Source organism: Telmatherina bonti (genome assembly GCF_933228915.1).
Source record: "Telmatherina bonti genome assembly, chromosome: 11".
Classification (NCBI taxonomy): domain Eukaryota; kingdom Metazoa; phylum Chordata; class Actinopteri; order Atheriniformes; family Telmatherinidae; genus Telmatherina; species Telmatherina bonti.
The window spans coordinates 33,400,608-33,421,867 of NC_136629.1; the positions used below are offsets into that span (position 1 = coordinate 33,400,608).

The 21,260-nt window shown below is 39.6% G+C and overlaps 1 protein-coding gene across 1 annotated transcript in view; it reads right to left on the bottom strand.

Moving 5' to 3' along the window:
- The window catches only part of srbd1 (S1 RNA binding domain 1), a gene marked incomplete at both ends in the record, with an annotated part of 60,826 nt that overhangs the window by 31,957 nt on the left and 7,609 nt on the right, over positions 1-21,260 (bottom strand). The window contains 5 exons of the mRNA XM_079248830.1: positions 12,454-12,561; positions 12,742-12,832; positions 14,870-15,027; positions 15,216-15,323; positions 16,076-16,179. Coding sequence (XP_079104956.1) covers positions 12,454-12,561; positions 12,742-12,832; positions 14,870-15,027; positions 15,216-15,323; positions 16,076-16,179 — 569 coding nt within the window. The remainder of the gene's footprint in view (positions 1-12,453; positions 12,562-12,741; positions 12,833-14,869; positions 15,028-15,215; positions 15,324-16,075; positions 16,180-21,260) is intronic.

Below are 21,260 nucleotides of genomic sequence, written 5' to 3' on the forward strand. Positions count from 1 at the left end.
TACACACATATACACTTGCCAAGTTTCTCCATCCTGGCTGCTCAAACAGCTTGAGTCCATTGTTCAGTCAGCTGCAAAGCTTGACCTCAGGGAGCAAAAACTGAGGGATGTGCCACATCTCTCATTCACACACACACACACACACGTACACACACGCATGCACGTCGGGTCTAAAGACGATGACATTTTTCACAGAGAAAAGCGTCCAAATGGCAGGTGTCAGGGGCCGTCAGTCTCTATCGGGGCGCTAGAAGGCAGGCAGGCTCACGCACACACACACAAACTCCAACTGCCAGTGTGAGGCACGTCTGAAAAGAGCAAAGCCTCACAGACACTCATGTCAATCTGGTAGAAGGAAAGACATGTACTTGCGTAACACACAACAGCATACACACACATACACACTTTCCCTAAAATGACAAATACACACACTGCATGTCACACAGACTCATCACACATGCTTGTCACATACAAGACCATCGCAGGGAACACTGTAACCCTGAGGGGAAGACTGTGGGTGAATGGAGGGGAAGAAGAAGGGACAGAGGCTGGCCACCAGTGAGGCATGGGAAGGGGAGTGAGTGAGACGTGGGTGATAGGGATAAGACTGGCAGATCTTCACTGCCCACCACCTGCAAATGCCAAACACCAAATCAAACACCCCTATCCTTACACCAGCGTCACACTGGGAGGATGGTGTATGTGGAACATGACGGTTTTCATTTCGGCTCTCGCGATAACAGACGAAAGCACCCACACCAGTATGAGATGAGTCTCAGTCGCAGCTGAGGCTGCAGACTTAAGTCTTCCACAGTTCTCATGTGTGGCCTATTTACCAGGAAGGCAAAAAATCAGGGATGTAATTCTCTGCAAAATACACACTGAAAACATTTGGTGGTCACCATATTGGCTCTATGTCAGCTACAATACCAGCATTCACTTCAGTTTCGATGTTTAAACAATATGTCAGACACTGAATAAGCAGCTTATCTGTTAAGATGACATCTGATGACAACAATTGATGACTTACAGGTAATTTCAGTGACTGAATACAACTATTCTAAAGTCTTTATCTTTCAAGTTATAACTTTTGATTGCACAAATATATGTGTATTTTTCCACATTACGAGAGGCATGCTGCATTAAAAACTGTGCATGCAGTTGTTGCACTGCAGCAATTAGGCTGGTTGTTTGCGAGAATAAAAATTTGCAGCCATAACACAGCAGGTCAGAAAAACACATGCACAAGCTACCTTTCCAGTGTGAAAACAGCCTGAACTGTGTCAAGTTACAGAAAAAATAAAGACAATGCTGTGCAATCACTTGTTTTCTAAAACTCCATAATAGGTTGCAATACTCAGCAATTTATCTTCTGAGCTTCTGAGGTACAGAAGAAAGAAAAGTTTCCTTCTTTTCATCCAAAAGACAGGACACCTGCAAAAGAAAACAATGAAGGAGGAAAAGGAGGAAGACACTAATCCAAAAAAGTTCCGTTCCCTTCAGAGTAAATTCTTATTATAGTACAAGGCAGTTACCGTCTATCACTCGCGTTTTGTTTGTTTGCTTTTTAATCAACCAAGTGTTTTTTTATTCTTATAAATTAATAAGTTGATTGATTGGTTGATTGCCAAGTCAAGTCCCAAGTCAGGACTAATGCATTCACATGCCTAAACTTGAGTGTCAAGTCCCAATTAGTTAAGGGAATTGGGTCAAACTAGAGAATGCATCTGTCTCAAGAAATTTATTCCATTTTACATAACTTTTTGTTTTATCTCAGGTATGGTGTAACGAACTAAGTATAATTGAATAACAAACCTCCAATTCTCAAACCATGGCTGTTTAGGTCCAAACCAAGTTGCATGTCTGTTTTGATTTGTCATACTGAACCAAAAATTAAACAGATTTTTGCCTCAAATCTGATTTCCGTCATGTGACTCGAGCTCACACTTACTGTCTAAATTTCCCTTTCAAAGAATCCAATCTCCCATTCATCACATTCTTTTTCTTAAATATCTGTTCTTTCAGTTTTATATCAACTTTTTAGTGTGTTTTCCAGTGTATTTTGTGCCCAGCTGTGTCTCTCACACCCAGCAATCTCTTCTCTTGTCCACGACAATCAATCCTTTAATCAGGATATTGCCTGTCCATCCTTTTATATTTAAATTAATTGCTGTCCTTATTCACAATTGCAAGGTGATGTACTGACAGCAGGTTGGGGGATTAGTCTTGTTTTAGGAACACTGACATTCAAATTGAGCAATTCTTATTACTGAAATATATACAATATTGTTATACTTTTATTTGCAAAACAATCCCATTAAAAATAAATAATTTTTTTCCAACACATTAGAACACTGACTATTCATTCTGTATAAAGTCAATGACATAACCTTTTTATTTCCCCATGGGTTCATTTTCCTTTTGAAATGAAGACGCACCCCACAGCCAGGCTGAGCCTTTCCATGCCTCTAAATGTATCTGTCCCTCCCTCTATCCAACCTTCAAACCCTCAGAGAGGCCTGAGTGCCTAGATCTCACCAAGTCATATCTTGTCCTGCCACTGTATGTTCATCACTGTCTCAGCTTGGCCCTGGGAGAATGCCTGTACAGAGGACATGACAGGGGATACACATACCCGCACCCAGATAGAGTCATAAATACAGTCTCCACCACTGTCCTCCAGGTCAATCAGCTAGCCAGTAATAATGATCTCATTCCAAAAGGAGTCAGCTAGAGGGCAAGACAGTCAAGGACTTATTGCAAAGCATGCCTGTGTGTCTTTGATGGAGAACACTGTAAGCTATGTGAGTATGTGTCCAGATGCAACTGCATGGATTGCTGTTGGAAATCTCAAAAGTATGAAGCCATCACAAAAAATGTAGTACTAAAAAGATAGAAGGAACTGTAATTATTTTGCAACAAAATAAAGCCTGGTGCAAAGGCAGCTTCATGTACAGATTCAAGCTAAACTGAAGTTAAAATTGTTAAGACTTTTTTGTTTTTTAAGCAACATTTTAGGTATTTTTTACCATTTTAGATAAGGTTTATAAGAATCCATTTTAATTAAGATAAACAATACTGGTGGTTTGAATGGCCAGCCCCCTGACGATGCAAATGCATCTTTGTGAGAAAGAGTAGGAGGGTCGGTCATCTTGTTGCCTTCAGGAGTGGAAGAACAAGTGGTCACAAAATTGGATGTTGTTTCTGTTTGCCTTCAGCCATGGTCACAGCTTGTGTGTATCATCACCATTGCCGAAATATCTCCCTAACCTTACCCCATATATTCTTGCCCTCTGAAATCTTTTTCATCAGCGCGTTACAGCCAACTACTCTCAACAAGTATCCCGAATCACAGAGTAGCATTTATACACATTACATTACATTTAATTAGTGTTTAAAAGTAAAAAAAAAAAAAGAAAAAAGGGGGTTAAAACAAGCCAATTGATTTTTTTTCTCACTGTTTATTGAACATTGACCCTCTGTGCTGTGCTACAAGGGTGCAACTTGCTTACGGTTTCAGCCTGTGTGACACATACCATCACTGAACATGCATTTCTGTAAAAAGAAAATGAGCCGTCTAGTAACTCTGAAGTTGTACTAACAAAACGGAACTTGACGTGTATTCTCAAAAGTACTCAAATACCTTATTACCTGTCATCAAATTTAGAACTTACAATGTGGTTGTATTCTCAACCAATAGTTTCCCAAAGATAAATATAAAACGTCTCACCTTATGGGGGATATCACAGTTACTATGTCACCAAGCTAACAGTCCAATGCTCTCTACCAACACACACACTCCCAGGCATCTGCGCAACCTGTGCTGAGCATTTTATGAGCTTTGACGAAGTCTACATGCTCAATCAGTGTTAAAGCACGATGACAGCCAAGGTCACATTGCACCGACCTATCAAGGGACCAAAAGGTAAGACACACAACAGGAGACGGTAGCCTAGTCATAAGGAGGTGCCATCCACCCATCTTCTACCACTTATCCGGGGTTGAGTTGCGGGGGCAGCAGCCTAAGCAGGTAAGCCCAGACTTCCTTCTCCCCAGCAAGATTTGCCAGCTCTGCAGGGGGAGAGGGTCACAAGGAATTCCCAGGCAAGCTGAGAGATATAATCTATCCAGCGTGTCCTGGGTCTCCCAAGGGGTCTCCTCCCGGAGGGACATGCCTGGAACACCTCACCAGAGAGGCATCCTGACCAGATGCCCAAGCCACCTCAACTGGCTCCTCTCGATGCGGAGGAGCAGCGGCTCTACTCAGGGCCCCTCCCGGATGACCATGCTCCTCACCCTATCTCTCTAAGGGAGAGCCCGGCCACCCTGCGGAGGAAACTCATTTCAGCTGCCTGTATACGAGATCTCGTTCTTTGGGTCACGACCCACAGCTCATGACCATGGGTAAGGGTAGGAACATAGATCAACTGGTAAATTGAGAGCTTTGCCTTCTGGCTCATCTGTTTCTTCACTTTGCAAAAAGCAAAGACCCAATCCTGAGGCCACCAAACCGGATCCCCAGAACACCTTCACTGCGCCTAGAAATTCCGTCCATATAAGTTATGAACAGAATTGGTGATAAAGGGCAGCCTTGGCGGAGTCCAACCCTCAGTGGAAATATGTAGACCAAGCTCCTACACCTGTTGTACAGGGACCAGACGGCTTGTACCCCACAGGAGTCCCCAGGGTACACGGTCAAATACAGACTGGTTGTGCAAACTCCCATGCTCCCTCCTCAGTGTCCCTCCAGGGTCCCAAAGAGGGAATATAGCTGGTCTACTGTTCCATCTGTCACAATCAGCCTTGCTTCCTCCAACATTGCTGCTTGCCACACCCCTAATCAGTTCACTGCTCTCACCTGCCTCTGCCACCTGTTCACAATCCCCATCAGTTCAGCCTGCGTATATATGCAGCCTCCACCATTCACTCACTGCCAGATTGTCATTGCTCTCATGCCTGACCTTCCAGCACTCCGACCACAATTGCCTGCCCGTTACCGACCTGATCCGCCCCCGACTTCCGCTTCCTGCCTTGCCCTTGGAGCCTGCTCCCCAGTGGTTATTGGGTTTCTGTTCTGTCCTCACAACCGTGAGTTGTGGATTTTCACTCACCTTGTTGTGCTAGGTGTCAACTCTGTCAGCCCAGAGGAAAGTTGCTCTGCTCTGCTCTGCTAATTGGGAACCAGAGTTCAACTCCAGCACCGAACCTCACCAAGTGGCTAAAATAAAGACTGTTAACCTGCCCAGATCTCTTGTGCTGCTTTTGGGTCCTTTCTCCGATCATTTCACTGTGACCAGGATGAAAACCGCACTGCTCCTCCTCAATCTGCGATTTCACTATCTGGTGGACCCTCCTCTCCAGGACCCCTGAATAGACCTTACCGGGGAGGTTGATAAGTGGGAGATTCCCTGTAATTGGAACACACCCTCTGGTCCCACTTCTTAAAAAGGGGGACTACCATCCCAGTCTGCCAGTCCACAGGCACTGTCCTCAATGTCCACACAATGCTGCGGAAGCGTGTCAACCAGGACAGCCCTACAGCATCTAGAGCCTTAAGGAACTCCGGGAGGATCTCATCCATCCATGGGGCCTTGCCAAAAATGAGCTTTTTAACCACGTCAGTGACTTCAGCCCCAGAGATAGGAGAGTCCACCCCTGAGTCCCTCAGCTCTGCTTCCTCACCAGAAGACGTGTTGGTAGGATTGAGGATGTCTTCAAAGTATTCCTTCCACCGACCCACAATGTCACGAGTTGAGGTCAGCAGCTCCCCAACTACACTGTACACATTATTGACAGAGCACTGCCTCCCCCCCCTATAACTCTTTCTTCGCTTGATGGCATTCCTCACGGCTGGTGTCCACCAATGAGTTCTGGGATTAAAGGCACGGAACACAGCCCACTCGGACTCAATGTCCCCCGCCTCATTCAGGACATGGTTGAAGCTCTGCTAAAGGTGGGAGTTGAAGCTCGCTCTGATAGGGGACTCTGCCAGAAACTCCCAGCAGACCCTGACAACACGTTTGGGCCTGCCAGATCTGACCGGCTTTCTCCCCCTCCATCTGAGCCAACTCACCATCAGGTGGTGATCAGTTGACAGCTCCACCCCCACTCTTCACCTGAGTGTCCAAGGCATGTGATCCAATGATATGATTTCAAAATTTATCATCAAACTGCGGCCCAGGGAGTCCTGATGCCAGGTGTACATAGTGACAGTCTTATGCTTGAACATGGTGTTCATTATGGACAATCCATGACAAGCACAGAAGTTCAATAGCAAAACACCATTTGGGTTCAGAGGGGGGGACCATGCCTCCCAATCACTCTCCTCCAGGTCTCACTGTCATTTCCCACGTGGGCATTGAAGTCCCCCAGCAGAACAAATGAGTTCCCAGAAGGAGCATCCTTCAACATTCCCTCCAAGGACTCCAGAAAGGGTGGGTACTCTGAACTGCTGTTGGTGCATAAGCAAAGACCACAGTCAGGACCCGTCCCCCTACCTGAAGGCGGAGGGAAACTACCCTTTCGTCCACTGGGGTAAACCCCAATGTACAGGTACCAAGCCGGGGGTGAATGAGAATGCCCACACCTGCTCGGCGCCTCTCACCGTGAGCAACTTCAGAGTGGAAGAGGGTCTAGCCCCTCGTGGTGCATCGAGGTGAGTCAAACTATATCTAGCCAGAACTGCTCAACCTTGCTTCTTTCGCCCATGGTCGTTGCCATGATAGGGGTCTTTGAGCCGCACTTAGTCTGTTCCCTCTGGTCCCTCCCCTAGACACCTGTTTGCCATGGGTGACCCTACCAGGGGCATAGAGCCCCTGACAACATAGCTGCTAGGATCTTCAGGACACACAAACCCCTCCACCACGATAAGGTGGCGGCTCAGGGAGGAGCATAAGGAGGTGTTGATGACAATATCCAATCATAACTGATTTGCATCCCCCATGTGCAACACTACTTAAAGATAGGGGAATGCTTCTTTCCTGGTAACTTATATTTCAAAGAATGTTGTAGGGAGTCTTTAAATTGCTGAGGCACAGCTGTATGGCATATCACCTAGGGTGAAGACTGTGAGGGACATCACAAGCACAGACAAACCCTGTCAGACTGAATAATACTTCATGCTGCATGATGTCCTGCAGGATGCCGACTATTGTTCAAAATTAATCATGTAAGGTCATGTTTTTCTGAACCAAACGGGAAGAACAGCAAAGTCAGGTGATTCATTCATTCAAGTTATTCTGGTAATTTTGGTAATGGGTGGTTTGCCCAGGTCATTTTGTTTGCATTTGTATATTTTATTTAACTTTTGTTTAATCAGGCTGAGTCTTGATATCAAATTATATCACTTACAAGCAACCTGGCTAACATGTTTTCCATCTTTAACTCATGTTTTTCTTTTACAACTTTTGTTTACTGCCTTCAATTTCATTCTTTATGTATAAACAAATTAAGTCTATTCTGTTTCACACAGTCACCCGGAATATTTATTAAATGTGTATATGTTGTAAGCAAAATATCACAACTGTAACAAAAAAATATTTTATGCTTAAACTTGGCCATTTAAAATATTTTTATTTTATTATATTGAACTTTATTTCAGTTTTATGCTATTTATATTTTGTAGTGCTGTCATATAATTTATCTTTGCACTTAATAATTATATGTAATGTGAGCAAATTGTTGATTTCGTGACAGAACTCATAACGCTGATGTTAAGAATAGCCGAGTCAAATAAATATCTTTACATATTGATTATAAAAGATCAACAGAATGGCAATTAAGATTAAAAAACAAGAACTTGGGTCTACAACTTTATGATCAATTCATTATAATCAAAGTAAAGTATCTAACCAATTGTGCAAAACCTTTTTGTAATTTTGTAAGAATTATAAAAGGCTCTGTAAAACAAGAATGATTTATAGCTGAATTTTTATTATGTGAAATAAAAATTAAAGTTTTTTTACTGAAACTACAATCACCTATTAAACTGCAAAAATATGCATTGCCAAATGTTAAATATTAACCTTTTCTCTTTTTAAGTATGAGTTGGGTCTTGAATGCACATAGAGTTGTGCATTATGATGATGGTTAACAATTTTTTCCAATTTTTTTTATTTGAATGTGGAAAAGTATACAAAACATTTGGTTAATTAATTATTGTAAATAGCATTTGTCAGTAACAGCCAAGCTTAATTTCTTATGTAATTTCACTGTTGTCAGTTAAGATGACATTCACTATGTGGTTTTTGTTTTTTTTTTTAATCAAACATGCAAGTAATGAGGGTAATCTGGATTTTAACACACAATTAACAGAATATGAACAATGAATGCCACAAAAGCTGCTTAGCAAAGAACAGAACTGTAGGTCATTACTGCAAAGAGCAGTAGCCATATGCAGTGGCTACTGCATATGGCTGCTTTTTCATATTCTTATTTCTATTTATTATTAGATAAAATCAACATTATAATTTTCTTATTTGGGAATAATAAAGTGTTTTTTTTCTTATTTTATAGGATACACATTAAAGGCCAAATAAGAAACCAACTGTAAAACAAACTAGCTCAAGATAATCTAACTACAAAAGAAAAACATGCCATGTAAGCTTGAAGGTTGTACGCTATATAAGAACTCACAAGCACAAAACATGCTGATTATTCTCAAATCTTTACTTATGTTTTACATACCTATGCATAACCTCTGAATTTACTGTGGAAAAATGGCTTGCTGGTGTATTAAGTGTTTTAACATTTTTCTTTCTGCAGCTCAAAATTTTAATTATTTAGATAACATTTCCACAAACACACCTGTGCGTGATAAGAGCCACGTGTCATCCAGGCTAAGAGATACAAATCACGCCCAAACAAACACACATAAATACCAACATGCAAGAGTTATATAAAAAAAAAATCACACAAGAGTATGTATGTGCCTATCACCTCCCAACCAACACACACACAAACACAGAGAATACAAGTAAGGATGCCCCGCAGGCTGCCATTTCTGGCTGTCATTCCAGCTGAGCACTGAGGCAAGAGGACAGAGAGAGAGAGACGGGCGGGTGGAGGAGAAAAGGATGGTGAGGGGTGAGGGTGGAGACACAATGAAGGCTCACAGGGAGACAGGAAGCAGACGGCGTAAATGAGGCTGAGGACTTTAATGAACTACTGCACTCAAGGCTGACAGAGAGAAGGAGGCATGAGGAGCAGGGAGGCTTAATTAACTATACAGGCACACGGTTGTACATCCACACAAGGATACAGACATAGAATCAAACTAACTCAGGCCACGTTAGAGCAGTTTTGTCCAACATTCAACAACAAAAGAGGACTTTATACTGATAATGCCACTGTTACTGGAATTATTAGTAATAATACTCCCAGGCTGGTTACATACCACAATGAAAATGAAATATCCCTTCAGGTCTCATTCTCTGTTTAACGAACACACATCATATACATTTTTGAGGAAATATGAAGCAGAAAAAAACTGTCCGTAAACATGGTAGAAGAATGTGGACTGAAACACAAAGAAAAAAAAAGTCACCCTATGAATACACTGAAACAGATGAGACTGTCTTCAGCAAAAAATGAGTTTCTGGTGTTTTCTCCGCACCACATATGTGCTGCCTGACAGCCTTTCAACACCTCTCGATCTGCAACTGTTAAGATCTACTTGAGTATAATGTTACCCTACAAATGTTCATACACTTACAGACACAGTCATACAGTGCACAAAAATCTGGGTCAATTAGTAATACTGGGAAGATTCACAGCAAGCATCAAGACCCCTGGTGTTGCTGATGTTGCATTGCTACTCTACATCACTGCCATCAACCTTGTCATGGTAATGAGGTTTCCTTAATAGAGAGTCAGGGTCAAGTGTGGGTCAGTCAGTAAGAAAATAAAACTCTCAGTTATCAACTTTCAATCTCTCCCTGTTTAAATTACCTATGTCATTTAAAATTAACACATTACCGAATATATAATCATATTTCAATTTTAAAAAAACACTCTTATTAATTATCATAATTTGACTTAATGGATTTGTGCTGCAACTTATTATCTAAATAAAAAAATGTTTTTAAAAAAGCAAATATTTATTAGAAAACACATATCTCTCCAGTTAATTTCTTTTTTCTTTGATTGTCTGAATGCTTTGTTCTGCTGAGCAAATTTACTTTTCCAAGGGGAGCTTTATTGATAGAATGATCCCTGTAATATTCTACATTCTTAATTTTTTTTTCAGTTTATTTGGCATAAATGTTTGTAAGTCAATTTCTAACTATCTCTAAAAGCTTCTCCAAGTTAAACGTTTGTTCATCAGCAAACAAAATTGTTTTTAATAAACTACACATATACAAGATTTAAACAAACAATTTTTAAGCATGTTTATCAATATGAAGATTTTTATTTAAAACTTTTCTGTCTGGCACTTAAGAAAGAAAAGAGAGTTGTTTTTTTTTGTTGTTTTTTTTTTTTTTTTTTAACTAAATACAGTTTTATCCTGGTAAAATTAACCCTGGTAAAAAAAAAAAAATTTTTAAATGCATGAATTATTTAAAAAAAAAAAACAAAAACAAAGGCACATTTTTTTCACATGCAATATTTTATTTCTACAGTATTTTTATTTCTACATGTACAGAGACATTTTTCTTTGTCATTAATATAATTTAACTTTTTAATTGGTTTATTTATTTAAATCTAGTCTGTAGAATTTTTTTTTATTAAATAACACATTGTCCTATTTATATAATTGGAAATATTCTACAAAAATTGACTAGTATAATTTTATCATTGTGTTAACTGCTAAGGTAAAGTTGATCGTTACATGTGCGTGCATATTTGAAATTTTATACTATATTTGTTTATTCTTCAGTGAGTGGCAGTGTGTTGGGTGACTTTCCTAATGTCCACTGAAGTGGCAAAATTGCAAATATACCATCCTCACTTATGTATATACTAAAAAAACAGCCTTTAAATAGGTGTCCACTGCATTTACAATGCACCAAAGGGTTAGGTATACAAACGTGAAGCATACATTTGGCCTCCTTTTGTCTCTAGTTCAGTGCATCCTGGTTACAGGAAGATGAAACTTGAAGTTAATCAAAAAGAAAAGCTGTAAAAAGCTGTTTAAATGTTCAGTGTTGTGAATAATAAGTTTAAGAGTAAGACAGAGGTTATTCTGACTGTTTCTTTGAGGAAAAAAAAGGTGTTTAGCTTGCACCACATCAAACACTAAGGTCAACATTCTTATGTCTTGTGAAAAGAGTAGATGTCAAAAGCTCCAGCAGAACAAAATAAAAACAGACATATCAAGATGTGAAATGTAGCTGCTCTGGATATACTCAAAGAAGTACAAAGAAACAAAATACATGGAGGTGGACTGTGGAAAAAATAATCAAGTGGACGTTAACCTAATAAACACCCCACTTTGAATGTAACTTTAGAGAAAAAATATGGGTCATTACAACAAATGTATGACCTCTTAAGTGTACATACAAGTACAGATAAAAGACTGACACACACATTCACATACAGCTCTGAATTATTGTAGGCCATGGTCCCTCTGCTACCCCCCCAAGTCAACAAGCACACATGGAACTCTGTAGAGAATGAAAGGTGGTGCAAAGAGAGGCCAGTGGTTATTATGCTTGGACGGAGACTCTATTCTGCTGCATTCTGAAGTTTGGACTGGGTCTGGTTACAGACACGACTTGCACCGCAAAATGTCTCTTTAATTGGACCAAAGCGAAACAAAGTCCAGATGGCTTTAATAGATATTCACTTGAGGACACATTCCAATTTGTTTCTCTCGATCAGGTCCAGCTTTCTCACAGCCACACAAATATCTCATCAGTTATCTTCTCTTGCACATTCCCAATCCCTCTTTTTTACCGTCCTTCCCTTTCTGAACTCCTTACTTGCATCGCAGTGTCTCAGTCATCATCTCCCTTTATTTTCACATATATGTCAGAAACAGAATGAGGTGGGGAATGTATCACACACAACACAACACACACAAGTGAGAGTTTTTCCCAAGTGGGCTGATATTTGTTCAAAAGTCAATGTGGGAAATGTGGATAAATAATGATAATAATATACATAATTAATACCTTATAATTTCCAATCAGGAAATTCCTCCTGCATTAGGAGCAGTGGGCTGTCACATTATGGTGCCTTGGGAGCAACAGGGCATTAAGGGCCTTGCTCAGAGGCCGAGTAAGGCCCTAAAACCCATATTGCTCCAAGGTACAATGATAAATTTATGACAGAATAAATGTTTCAACTTTTCTTTTAAAACAAAATAACCATTTTGTGTTTTAATCCTGCAATATACTGTAGAAATAAACCGCAATCAGTAAGACATCTGGACAGTGATCCATATTTACTGTCTGTATGTAATTTAACTTCATAAATAAACCTGTTCTAGCATCCTGTGGATACAGTCCTTACCAATAGGAAACATCCAAGGGGTGGAAATAACGTCTGGAGATGAGGTCAGCAAAGAAGGACTCAGTTTCACGGCAAGCAGTTCCGTTGCCTATTACAACTTTGGTACAGCTAGAAAAAAACAGGATTATAAGAATGATAAGGACAGCAATCATAAATCTTTACAAAATTTAGTTAGTTAATAATCTTTCCTCACTAGTTCATTCAGTTCAGTGGATAATCCTTTTATGACAGCGTACTGAGCTCAACTAAAACAGTACAGTTACTACAGTAATTACTTAGCAGTAATACCTGTATTTAATCATGAGGTGGCGCAGTTTATCTGCTTCTCTTTGCTGTCCTGAATTATGCAAGTATGCGACATCAGTGTGGAGAATCTGACCTGAAAACAGAGATAGGTACAGAAAAAAAATAAAAATTAAATGACGACAACGTATCAGCTCATATTTTTACATTGTTTCCAATGAAATATCTTCAAAAACATCAAAGAATTCAAGACCTGTGCATGTTCTCGTGTATGAATCCTGAGGAAGCCTGAAACCTGCCAGATTACTGCTTTCTCAGAGAAGAAAATGTAGATCAGAATAGACAACCAAACCTGTGACCACCCAGACTGGACCTGACACCTGATACATGCCTCCACCTATCTGTTATAAATGTGTCAGCATGACTCCTGGCCACACAAGCAGTCACCCAGAGGGTGGGACATCCCTTTACACAGTGTGAGACCACACCCACTGAGAGACATGCCAGGACATACAGTAAAGTGGACATATAAAACACCCACACATATGCGTGCACACACATAAAACACTCACCAGGGTCATGCCAACTGGCATCCAATCCTTGGCATGCAGATGCACCTTGGTGGTAACAACAGATCTGATGGTGCTTTGCAATGTGTTCTCTCAGAGAGAATACTACTCTTAAATGATTATTTAACTAACATAATGAGCAGAAATGCAATTTTTTGTTTGTTCATCTGTTTATTTTTAGTCTTTGTTATCAATAGGAACATAAATTTTAAAAAAAAAAAAGTTAATCTGACATACCAGGAAATAGAAACCAAGAAAAAGTCATGAGTGTCTGGACGGAAGTCAACCTAAAGACTGTGACCTATGATAATTTCCTTATAAAAAAAAAAAATAAATAAATAAATAAAAAAAAGACTTTCATAAAGAAGACAAGGAAAAGGCATTGGTTTGATAAGAAAAAGCAAAACATGAAAACCATGGGGTTTTTTTTAAATGTCACTATGATCTCCACCTTACCAACTTTATTTATAAAAGCACTTCAAAACAAGCACCCATGACACAAAACGCTTCAGGAACTATAAGAAATATAAAGCAAATGTAAAACCATGACATAATGACAGCTAAAATTCAACACAATAAGACAAAATTCCACAAATTAAATTAAATAATAAAAAATAAAAAAAATACTAAAAGTCCCACAGAGGTGGAAAGCAAAATAATAAAAAATAAATTTTAAGACTAGCTTTAAAAGTGGGCTCTCTAACGTGCAAAAGTAGTTCCTAGACCTCAGCACACAGGAGCAGCTGGTCAATTATCCTGAAGCTGAGGACCCTGACTTCAATAAACACCTATGTCCATGAAGTACTATGTTAGGCATTAATAACAGGAAGCCTTTCGATCTTTATTTGTTGTTGCAAAACGATTTTAAAAAATTGTACCTTGACTCACACTTTGACATTCTCTTAAGCTTGTCTAATTATATGCTGGAGCCAATCCCAGCAGTCATTGGTCGAGAGTCAGGGTTCACCCAGACAGGTTCTAACCTAACATGCACCGTGGGAGGAAGCCAGAGCACCCCAAGAGAACATGCAAACTCCACACAAAAGGGCCACCATTTACCCTAACTTATACTTTAATATACAGTTATTTGTATACATATAAATACATATATTTAATATAGATTGCTGCAACAGGATATTGCTGCCATCCCACCATACAATGCCAGTAAAACATGTATTCCTGAGGTGACAGATGTACCTTTATACCACTTCCCGCTGAAGGACAGAGGTGTCAACTTTATATTTATTTTAAATTACGAAAATAAATAGATATCTGAACAGTACTGAGTGATACAAACGTGTTCGTACCTAACAAATACTACTGAAAGCATGTACATCCTTGTGGGATTGCAGTCTGCTACTATACTAGCCTCTACCCAAAAACTTCTGAGCAAAGTGCAGTGATCTCCATGGAGTTTTAAACAATCACCATCTATCTTTATGTAACTAAGAGCATTAACAACCATGTATTTTCTGTTAATAAAGTTTGACTCTGCTAAACACACTGGGTTGGGCTGAGAGCTGCTTTCTGCATCCTGTAAAAACACTGCACAGAGTCGTCTACGCTCTGCTTACAGAGAATATAATATCCTGCAAGTCACTTACTTGTGGGGGAGAGGATTGCCAGTTTACAGCCATGTCTGAAGCCAGGGTCCACCCCCATGATGACGCAGCCTCTGACTGGACACACCAAAAGCCGCTGGCGGAGGTTCCGCACAAACATGGCGATCGACTCCTTCTCTGCTGCGCTTGTCAGCTTAGTCCTACCAAGAAGAGAAATGATCAGATAGGAAGAAGTCAGTAAAGATCCATAAAACCCTACGAAAGGGGAATCATAGTGGATAGATGTTAGATATGGTGAGAATAATAATAATGTAAAATACTGACATGAAAAAAGAGACGGAGGCAAATAGTGAGGATAAAAATGTGTAAATCAAATAATAGAAAATACCTGTAGCTCCTCGTCAGAAAAGGGAGAATAAGTCTCTTGTAAGAGTCATCCACTGCATTCCTGATGATTGCATGAAGTTCTTCTCTTGCAAATGTCTTTGGCCTCCACCTGCATTAAAAACATTTTTCCCCCCCGGGGGGCATTTTCACTTTAAAAGCTGCTTCTTTCACACTCAGAAGACAAGATGCTTCTCATTACACACTCAATTCCAGACGAGAAATTGTCTTCATTCAATTATAATCCATTTGCTGCTGTATTAACAAAGCCTTCCTTGTAAAACAAACAACCTTGTGATTGAATTTTAAAGTAACATTTTATTTCTTCAACAAGAAATTTGACTGGATATTTGGAAGAAAAGTATTTGACTTTTGTTAAAAATAAATTGAAAAATTCCACGTGTTTCTTGATAAAAGACAAATGAAACAGTGCATATTGTTCTTTTTTTTCCTCTAATCTAGGTTGCTTTTAACGACACTTTGTGAAGAAATATGAATAAATCAATTCTAAATCCTTCCAGTTTCTGCTTCACTTCCTGCTAAATTCAGTTATTTATCAAATCCCATCTTCATAATCCGAAAAAACCCTCGATCTCCACATCGACAACGCAAAATTCAGAAGTGTTTATAAGTGTCTTTGTAAAAAAAAAAAAAACATGTTAAATGTTTAATATTCCTGCATTAATAACTGTAAAACCATTTAACAGCTGATGTCTACATGGCAGAATATTTTGAAACCACCTCTTATGTTAAAGGAAATTAAATCTAGCAGTCAATGACAGCTTCAACATGGAATAGTATGAATACAGCGGGCACTCTTGTGAGAGTGTTTGAATATGTTTACTGCAATGCTGCATTTCTGACCTGCTGTTGATGCACCACCTGGTGAACTCACTCTTCACTCTGTCAGGAATGTTCACCTTCACTGTCAAAATCTTCAGACTCTCCCCTCGGTTAATCGCCAGCGTCTGTCCATAAAAAACATGCATGAATAAAATGCATGCGTTTCCACCAGTACGGAGTGCAGACACGAAAGCAAAACTATTTGTGGAAGCAGAGTATGCTCAGAGCAAAAAAAGATTCTTAGAACCACCGGCACAAATGTGCACAGCGTTCTACCTTGCAGTGGCTGGTAAACATCTGTAGTTTTGATACTCTTTAAATCTTGAGATTATATTTACAGCCTGATTAAGAATGGCAACATTTCAGTTCCAAAGTTTCTACTTCAAAAAGTTTAGCTGAGCATGGAAAAAAAAGCTAAATATTTCTATGAAAGCACAAAACTTCATTAGATTTGATCTATTTGATGATTTTCTGCTTTTCCATTTTGCTGTACTGCAGAAGTTTGAAGTAAATATTGTATAACAACAAAAAAAATTACTAACATCTCAACTCATAACGGTGAAAAGACAAAAAAAAATCCTGCAGCTTCGCACACGTGCAATAGTGATGAGCCTGGGAGTGTTTCCTGTGGCCAGGCCTGTTGTGCTGCGTGTTGGTTCCCCCTCAGAGGGACTGTTACATGCTGTTAAGCAAACAGTAGTAAGTGTCTGACCTTTTCAGCAGGGAACCTTTATCCTGCCACAGAACAGGGCCAAGAAGCAAGACGTCAATCTGGAGCCCAAGCGGAAGAAGCAAGCTGACAAATGCCACCACTATGCCACCATCAGCACTGACACCGCAAGGCCTACCCCCACCCACTCCCACACATGGTGCCACAACCATTACCGCTCAGCAGCACCCTCAGATGTGGCGCACCCATATGCAACACACACACAAAAATAAACATTTAAAAACACAGCTAATGGCATGGCAGAGGATTAATGCAGCAAGTTTGCTTGAATAATGATGAAAGTTAGATTTCCCCTCTGTTGGCATGTCTCTGCCCCAGGCTGCTTTGCTGACTGTGATGAGATTTCGGAAACAATCTTCATCAAAGCACTGAAGTTTAACATGTTGTCACAGAAAGCAAGCAAAAGTCTTCTTCTAGAATTATCCAAGCATCTGTAAAAGCCCGTGAGAGAAATTAAAAACAGTAGATGCAAAACCGCCTTGATAAATGTGCTAAAGTTTGTTTTTTTTTTAAATCATATTTTATAAGGAGGGATGACATCTTGCATTGAGCTGGTTGTCATTCATTATAAGCTGGGGTTGTGGATGAAAACGTGTTATAAACTCAATATCTACATCATCATCGCAATACAGTCAGTTACTTATACTGTCTTTGTTTTTTAACAAACAAAACTTCTTATGAGGAAATGTGACCTGTAATGGCCTTCACAAGCCATGCAAAATTTAGATATAAACAGAATGACGCAAGGAAAAAATAGACTTGAATTATATTTATGTTCCTTTAAAACAATGCAGCGATTGCTCCAGAGGGTTGAACATTTATTACCTGTGTTAAGAGTTACAGCTGAGAACTGCTGCAACCGTTACTCAGGTTTTCTAAACCATACACTCCACATTTACCTCTTTGCCTGTTTGTCCAAACTCCAAAAGCACCGTTTCCCACCAGCGGCCCAACCTCTATCTATGCTCTCTATCTATATGCAGCAGACAGCTGTCCCTACTGATGATAAACACGAAGTCTGCACATCTCTCAGTTTCTGTGTGGGCTGGTTCACTGGTGGGAGATGGCGTGATCTGAATGGGAGGGTGATGCAGAACAGAATGAGAAGTGCGTTTGTATGTTAAACAAGCCAGTAATGACAGGTAGCCAAGTACCAGCCAGAACCTGACACGACTCGACAGAGAATCTCTCTTTGATGACCCTTAATCATTTCACCAGCCCCGAAGGGAGGGCAGTCAGCCAACAACTATCCTCTATCTGTCTCCTCTTCTCTCTCACCGCTTCTTTAGAAGTATACTGTCATCAACACATCTATCCATCCAACAAATTATAGATAAACAAAAACATTCACACTGACCTTGCTAATGCAAAGTATTACTGTGTAATTTGTATGTACCAAAGTTGACCAATCTCTCTGTAGACAGTCTCAAGTTCATATTTTACAGTTTTTATACACAAAAAGATCAAAATACAAACAGAATATACTAAAATGACTTTAAACACACACAGTTTCATTTTGGTGTGGACCTTACTTTTGAGATGGAAAAGAGCTTACTAATAACATGACGTGTAAAATACAACTTGTTTTCATTGTAAAGTCTCCAAAAAGAGCAAATAATCAACTGCAACGGCATATCACAAACTGTAGACAGTTCTCTGATGCTTTGAAGACCTTTAATCAGTACAAAACAAACAGACACAAACAAAATACGTCATTTATAGGTTAAAGTAAAGTTAAACTTGCTTCCCTCTACCTGTCCATCAAACAGGGCTGTTTAATTGATGAAACAGTTCCATTCACTCCAGCTCTTCTGCAGGCGAGCCCCAGTCTAAAGCGCTAAGCTCCTATTTGATCACAATGCAAATCACATTAAAGATAGCCCATTGCCATGGTCAACAAATCTACTCTGGCATACTCAAGAGCGTACTGGCTGCTAATAGCTATAAGGTAAATGTGTACCCTTCAAAAGAGGACTCAAATCAAATCTGATGGGATTAAATCTGGGCTCAGCATCATGCTGTCAGACATGCAGAAGCTTTCAATACACTAACTTCAGAGGAATTCATAAAACTGTCATTTTTTTAAAGAATGTGGCTTATTACACCTTCTTTACTTTATGAACTCACAATAACCTTAAAAAGTTTTAAGAAATGAAATGATGAGACTGGACAAGGACCCACCGACAGCTGGAGAATCGTCAGCTATAGTGAAAGATATTTATGAAATGGAAAAGAAAACTTTTTCTCTAAGACAGGGGTCTCAAACTCCAGTCCTCGAGGACTCCTATCCAGGAGGCTTTCATTGTTTCCCTGCACCAACACACCTGATTCAAATCAAATGGATCCAACAGCTTCTTTCCAACCTTTCATTCATTTCAGAAAACAACCAAAATTTTGGAAACAACCAAAACTTACAGGATACAGGCTATTGAGGATTGGCGTTTGATGCCTGTGCTCTAAGACTCAGAAAAATTCCAAAGGTATTGGTCTAAATAGTCACTAAGTCCTCCAAAAGAAAAGGAATAATCTTCTCTCCTTGCACTCGGTTGGACTTGCCTCCTTTTGGTTTAAAGAAGACTCATTGCTGACTTATACAACAGTGTGTACGAGGATACATGTCGATGTATGTAAACATGCATTGGTGCATATGTGCTTGTCTATTTGTTGTGCATGTGTATAAATGTAGGTAGTAAGTAACATGTACAGTTGTGCTCATATTTATTCATAACCTTTCATTAAAGAAGGAAAAAAACAGCTGCCTGTAAAATAAGCTGAAATTGACTAAAGTCATAATAAATAAAAATTTTATGAAAATCATTACATTATTTTCTAATTCTGGTTCAATAGAATTTTTTTTTTTAAAGCAAACAAATAAGATAATTTATTACATATTACATCACTCATAAACTACTATTTTGTTGAATAATCCTTTAATGTTTCCGCTCCAGTCAGGTGTTTTCTGTTCCTCTCAGTCAGACTTCTGCGGCTGTTGACAGGTATTTTGTCCCACTGTTCAACAGAAAAGTGCTCTAACTTATCCAGGACCAATTTGTTTGATTGTTATTTTTTTTCTTTCTTCAACTCAATTAAATGAAAAAGCAGCGTCTTATATTACTAAACTATATTTTTGCACATTTTTAGTTACTGTTCCTTTTTTGTAAGTCTCCAGTTATTTGAGTGACTCTTGGAAATTCAGCCTTTTCTTTAATAAAAGGATATGAATACATATGAGCACAACTGTATGTGCAATGGGCAAGATAAGATTGTGTAAGGTCATGTAAAGGATTTGACTCCACAGAGTTGATTATGCCCTGGTGACTTTCTCTTTTTGTGGATTAGTGATGGGTTTTTTTGTTTCATATAAAATCAGTCAATTTAATTGAATGTATTAATGTACAACTTGTGTTGTGATTGGTCATGAAGGATAAATTGCAAACACTTTAAGCTTTCTAAGTTTAAATTGTAAGAATCTGCAGCTTTTCTTCACATTCTGTGTAAAATGTCTGTAAAATTGGTCAAATTCAGCAAATCTAACAATTGAAAGTTGATCATTTCTATAGATTATTTATAGATCATGTAGCTCAACAGAGAAAAAAGCCTAAAAGTTTAACAAAAAATAGAAACTAAAAAGGCATTTGTTCCTAAATATGTCACAAAATGTTCAATTTAAACTTCATACCACATCTAATTTCATAAAGTACAGTTTAAAATGATATATATGTCTAGGTACAACACACATCATTCTCTATTGGCCTGTCCTTTTCCTCTAACAAGCCAGAGCTGAGGCTTAATAAAATGTGCTAAAGCATATGGGCAAGTGTGTGCTAACACACATGCCTTCTGTCAAAACACATCTCCCACCTGCTCCCTCCCCCGCCAACTTCGTAGCTAGAAAAGGTTCGTTTTAGCCGGAATCTGACAGCTAACAGGGTCACAGCAGCCTGTGGATTAACGCTCCGTGACAAAGGCGAGTCATCGAATTAAATGCCTTGCATACACAGAAGGGTAGAAGGGGGGTGAGGAGGGGTTTGGATGGATAGAGGTTTTGTGAGAAAAAGAGGGATGAAGGCAGATCAGAACAGAGCGAGAGAGATAAGTGACGGACGAACCTCTACACCACTCCTCTGTTCATGCTTTCCTTCCTTGACTGCCCCCACTCCCACTCCCTCTCTCCATCCTTTTGTCCGCCTGTGGGCCCAGCAGCAGTAGCTGTCACTACACGAGAGCGCCTGTCAATCAAAGCCTCCTAATCCAATGGCATGTCGGCAGGGGACATGTCACATATGTTAAGAAGAGAGAATGAGGGGGACTTGCAGAGTGTGCTTGTGTGGGACCAAGTGTGTGCATGTGTGTGTGTGTATGTGATTAAATGACTGTAGGGCAGAGTGCGGTTGCCAGAGAGTGTGGTGTGGCAGAGACAGCGGGTGATGGAAGCTGTGGTGACACATGAGGCCTGGGACCAACTCTGAGTAACCC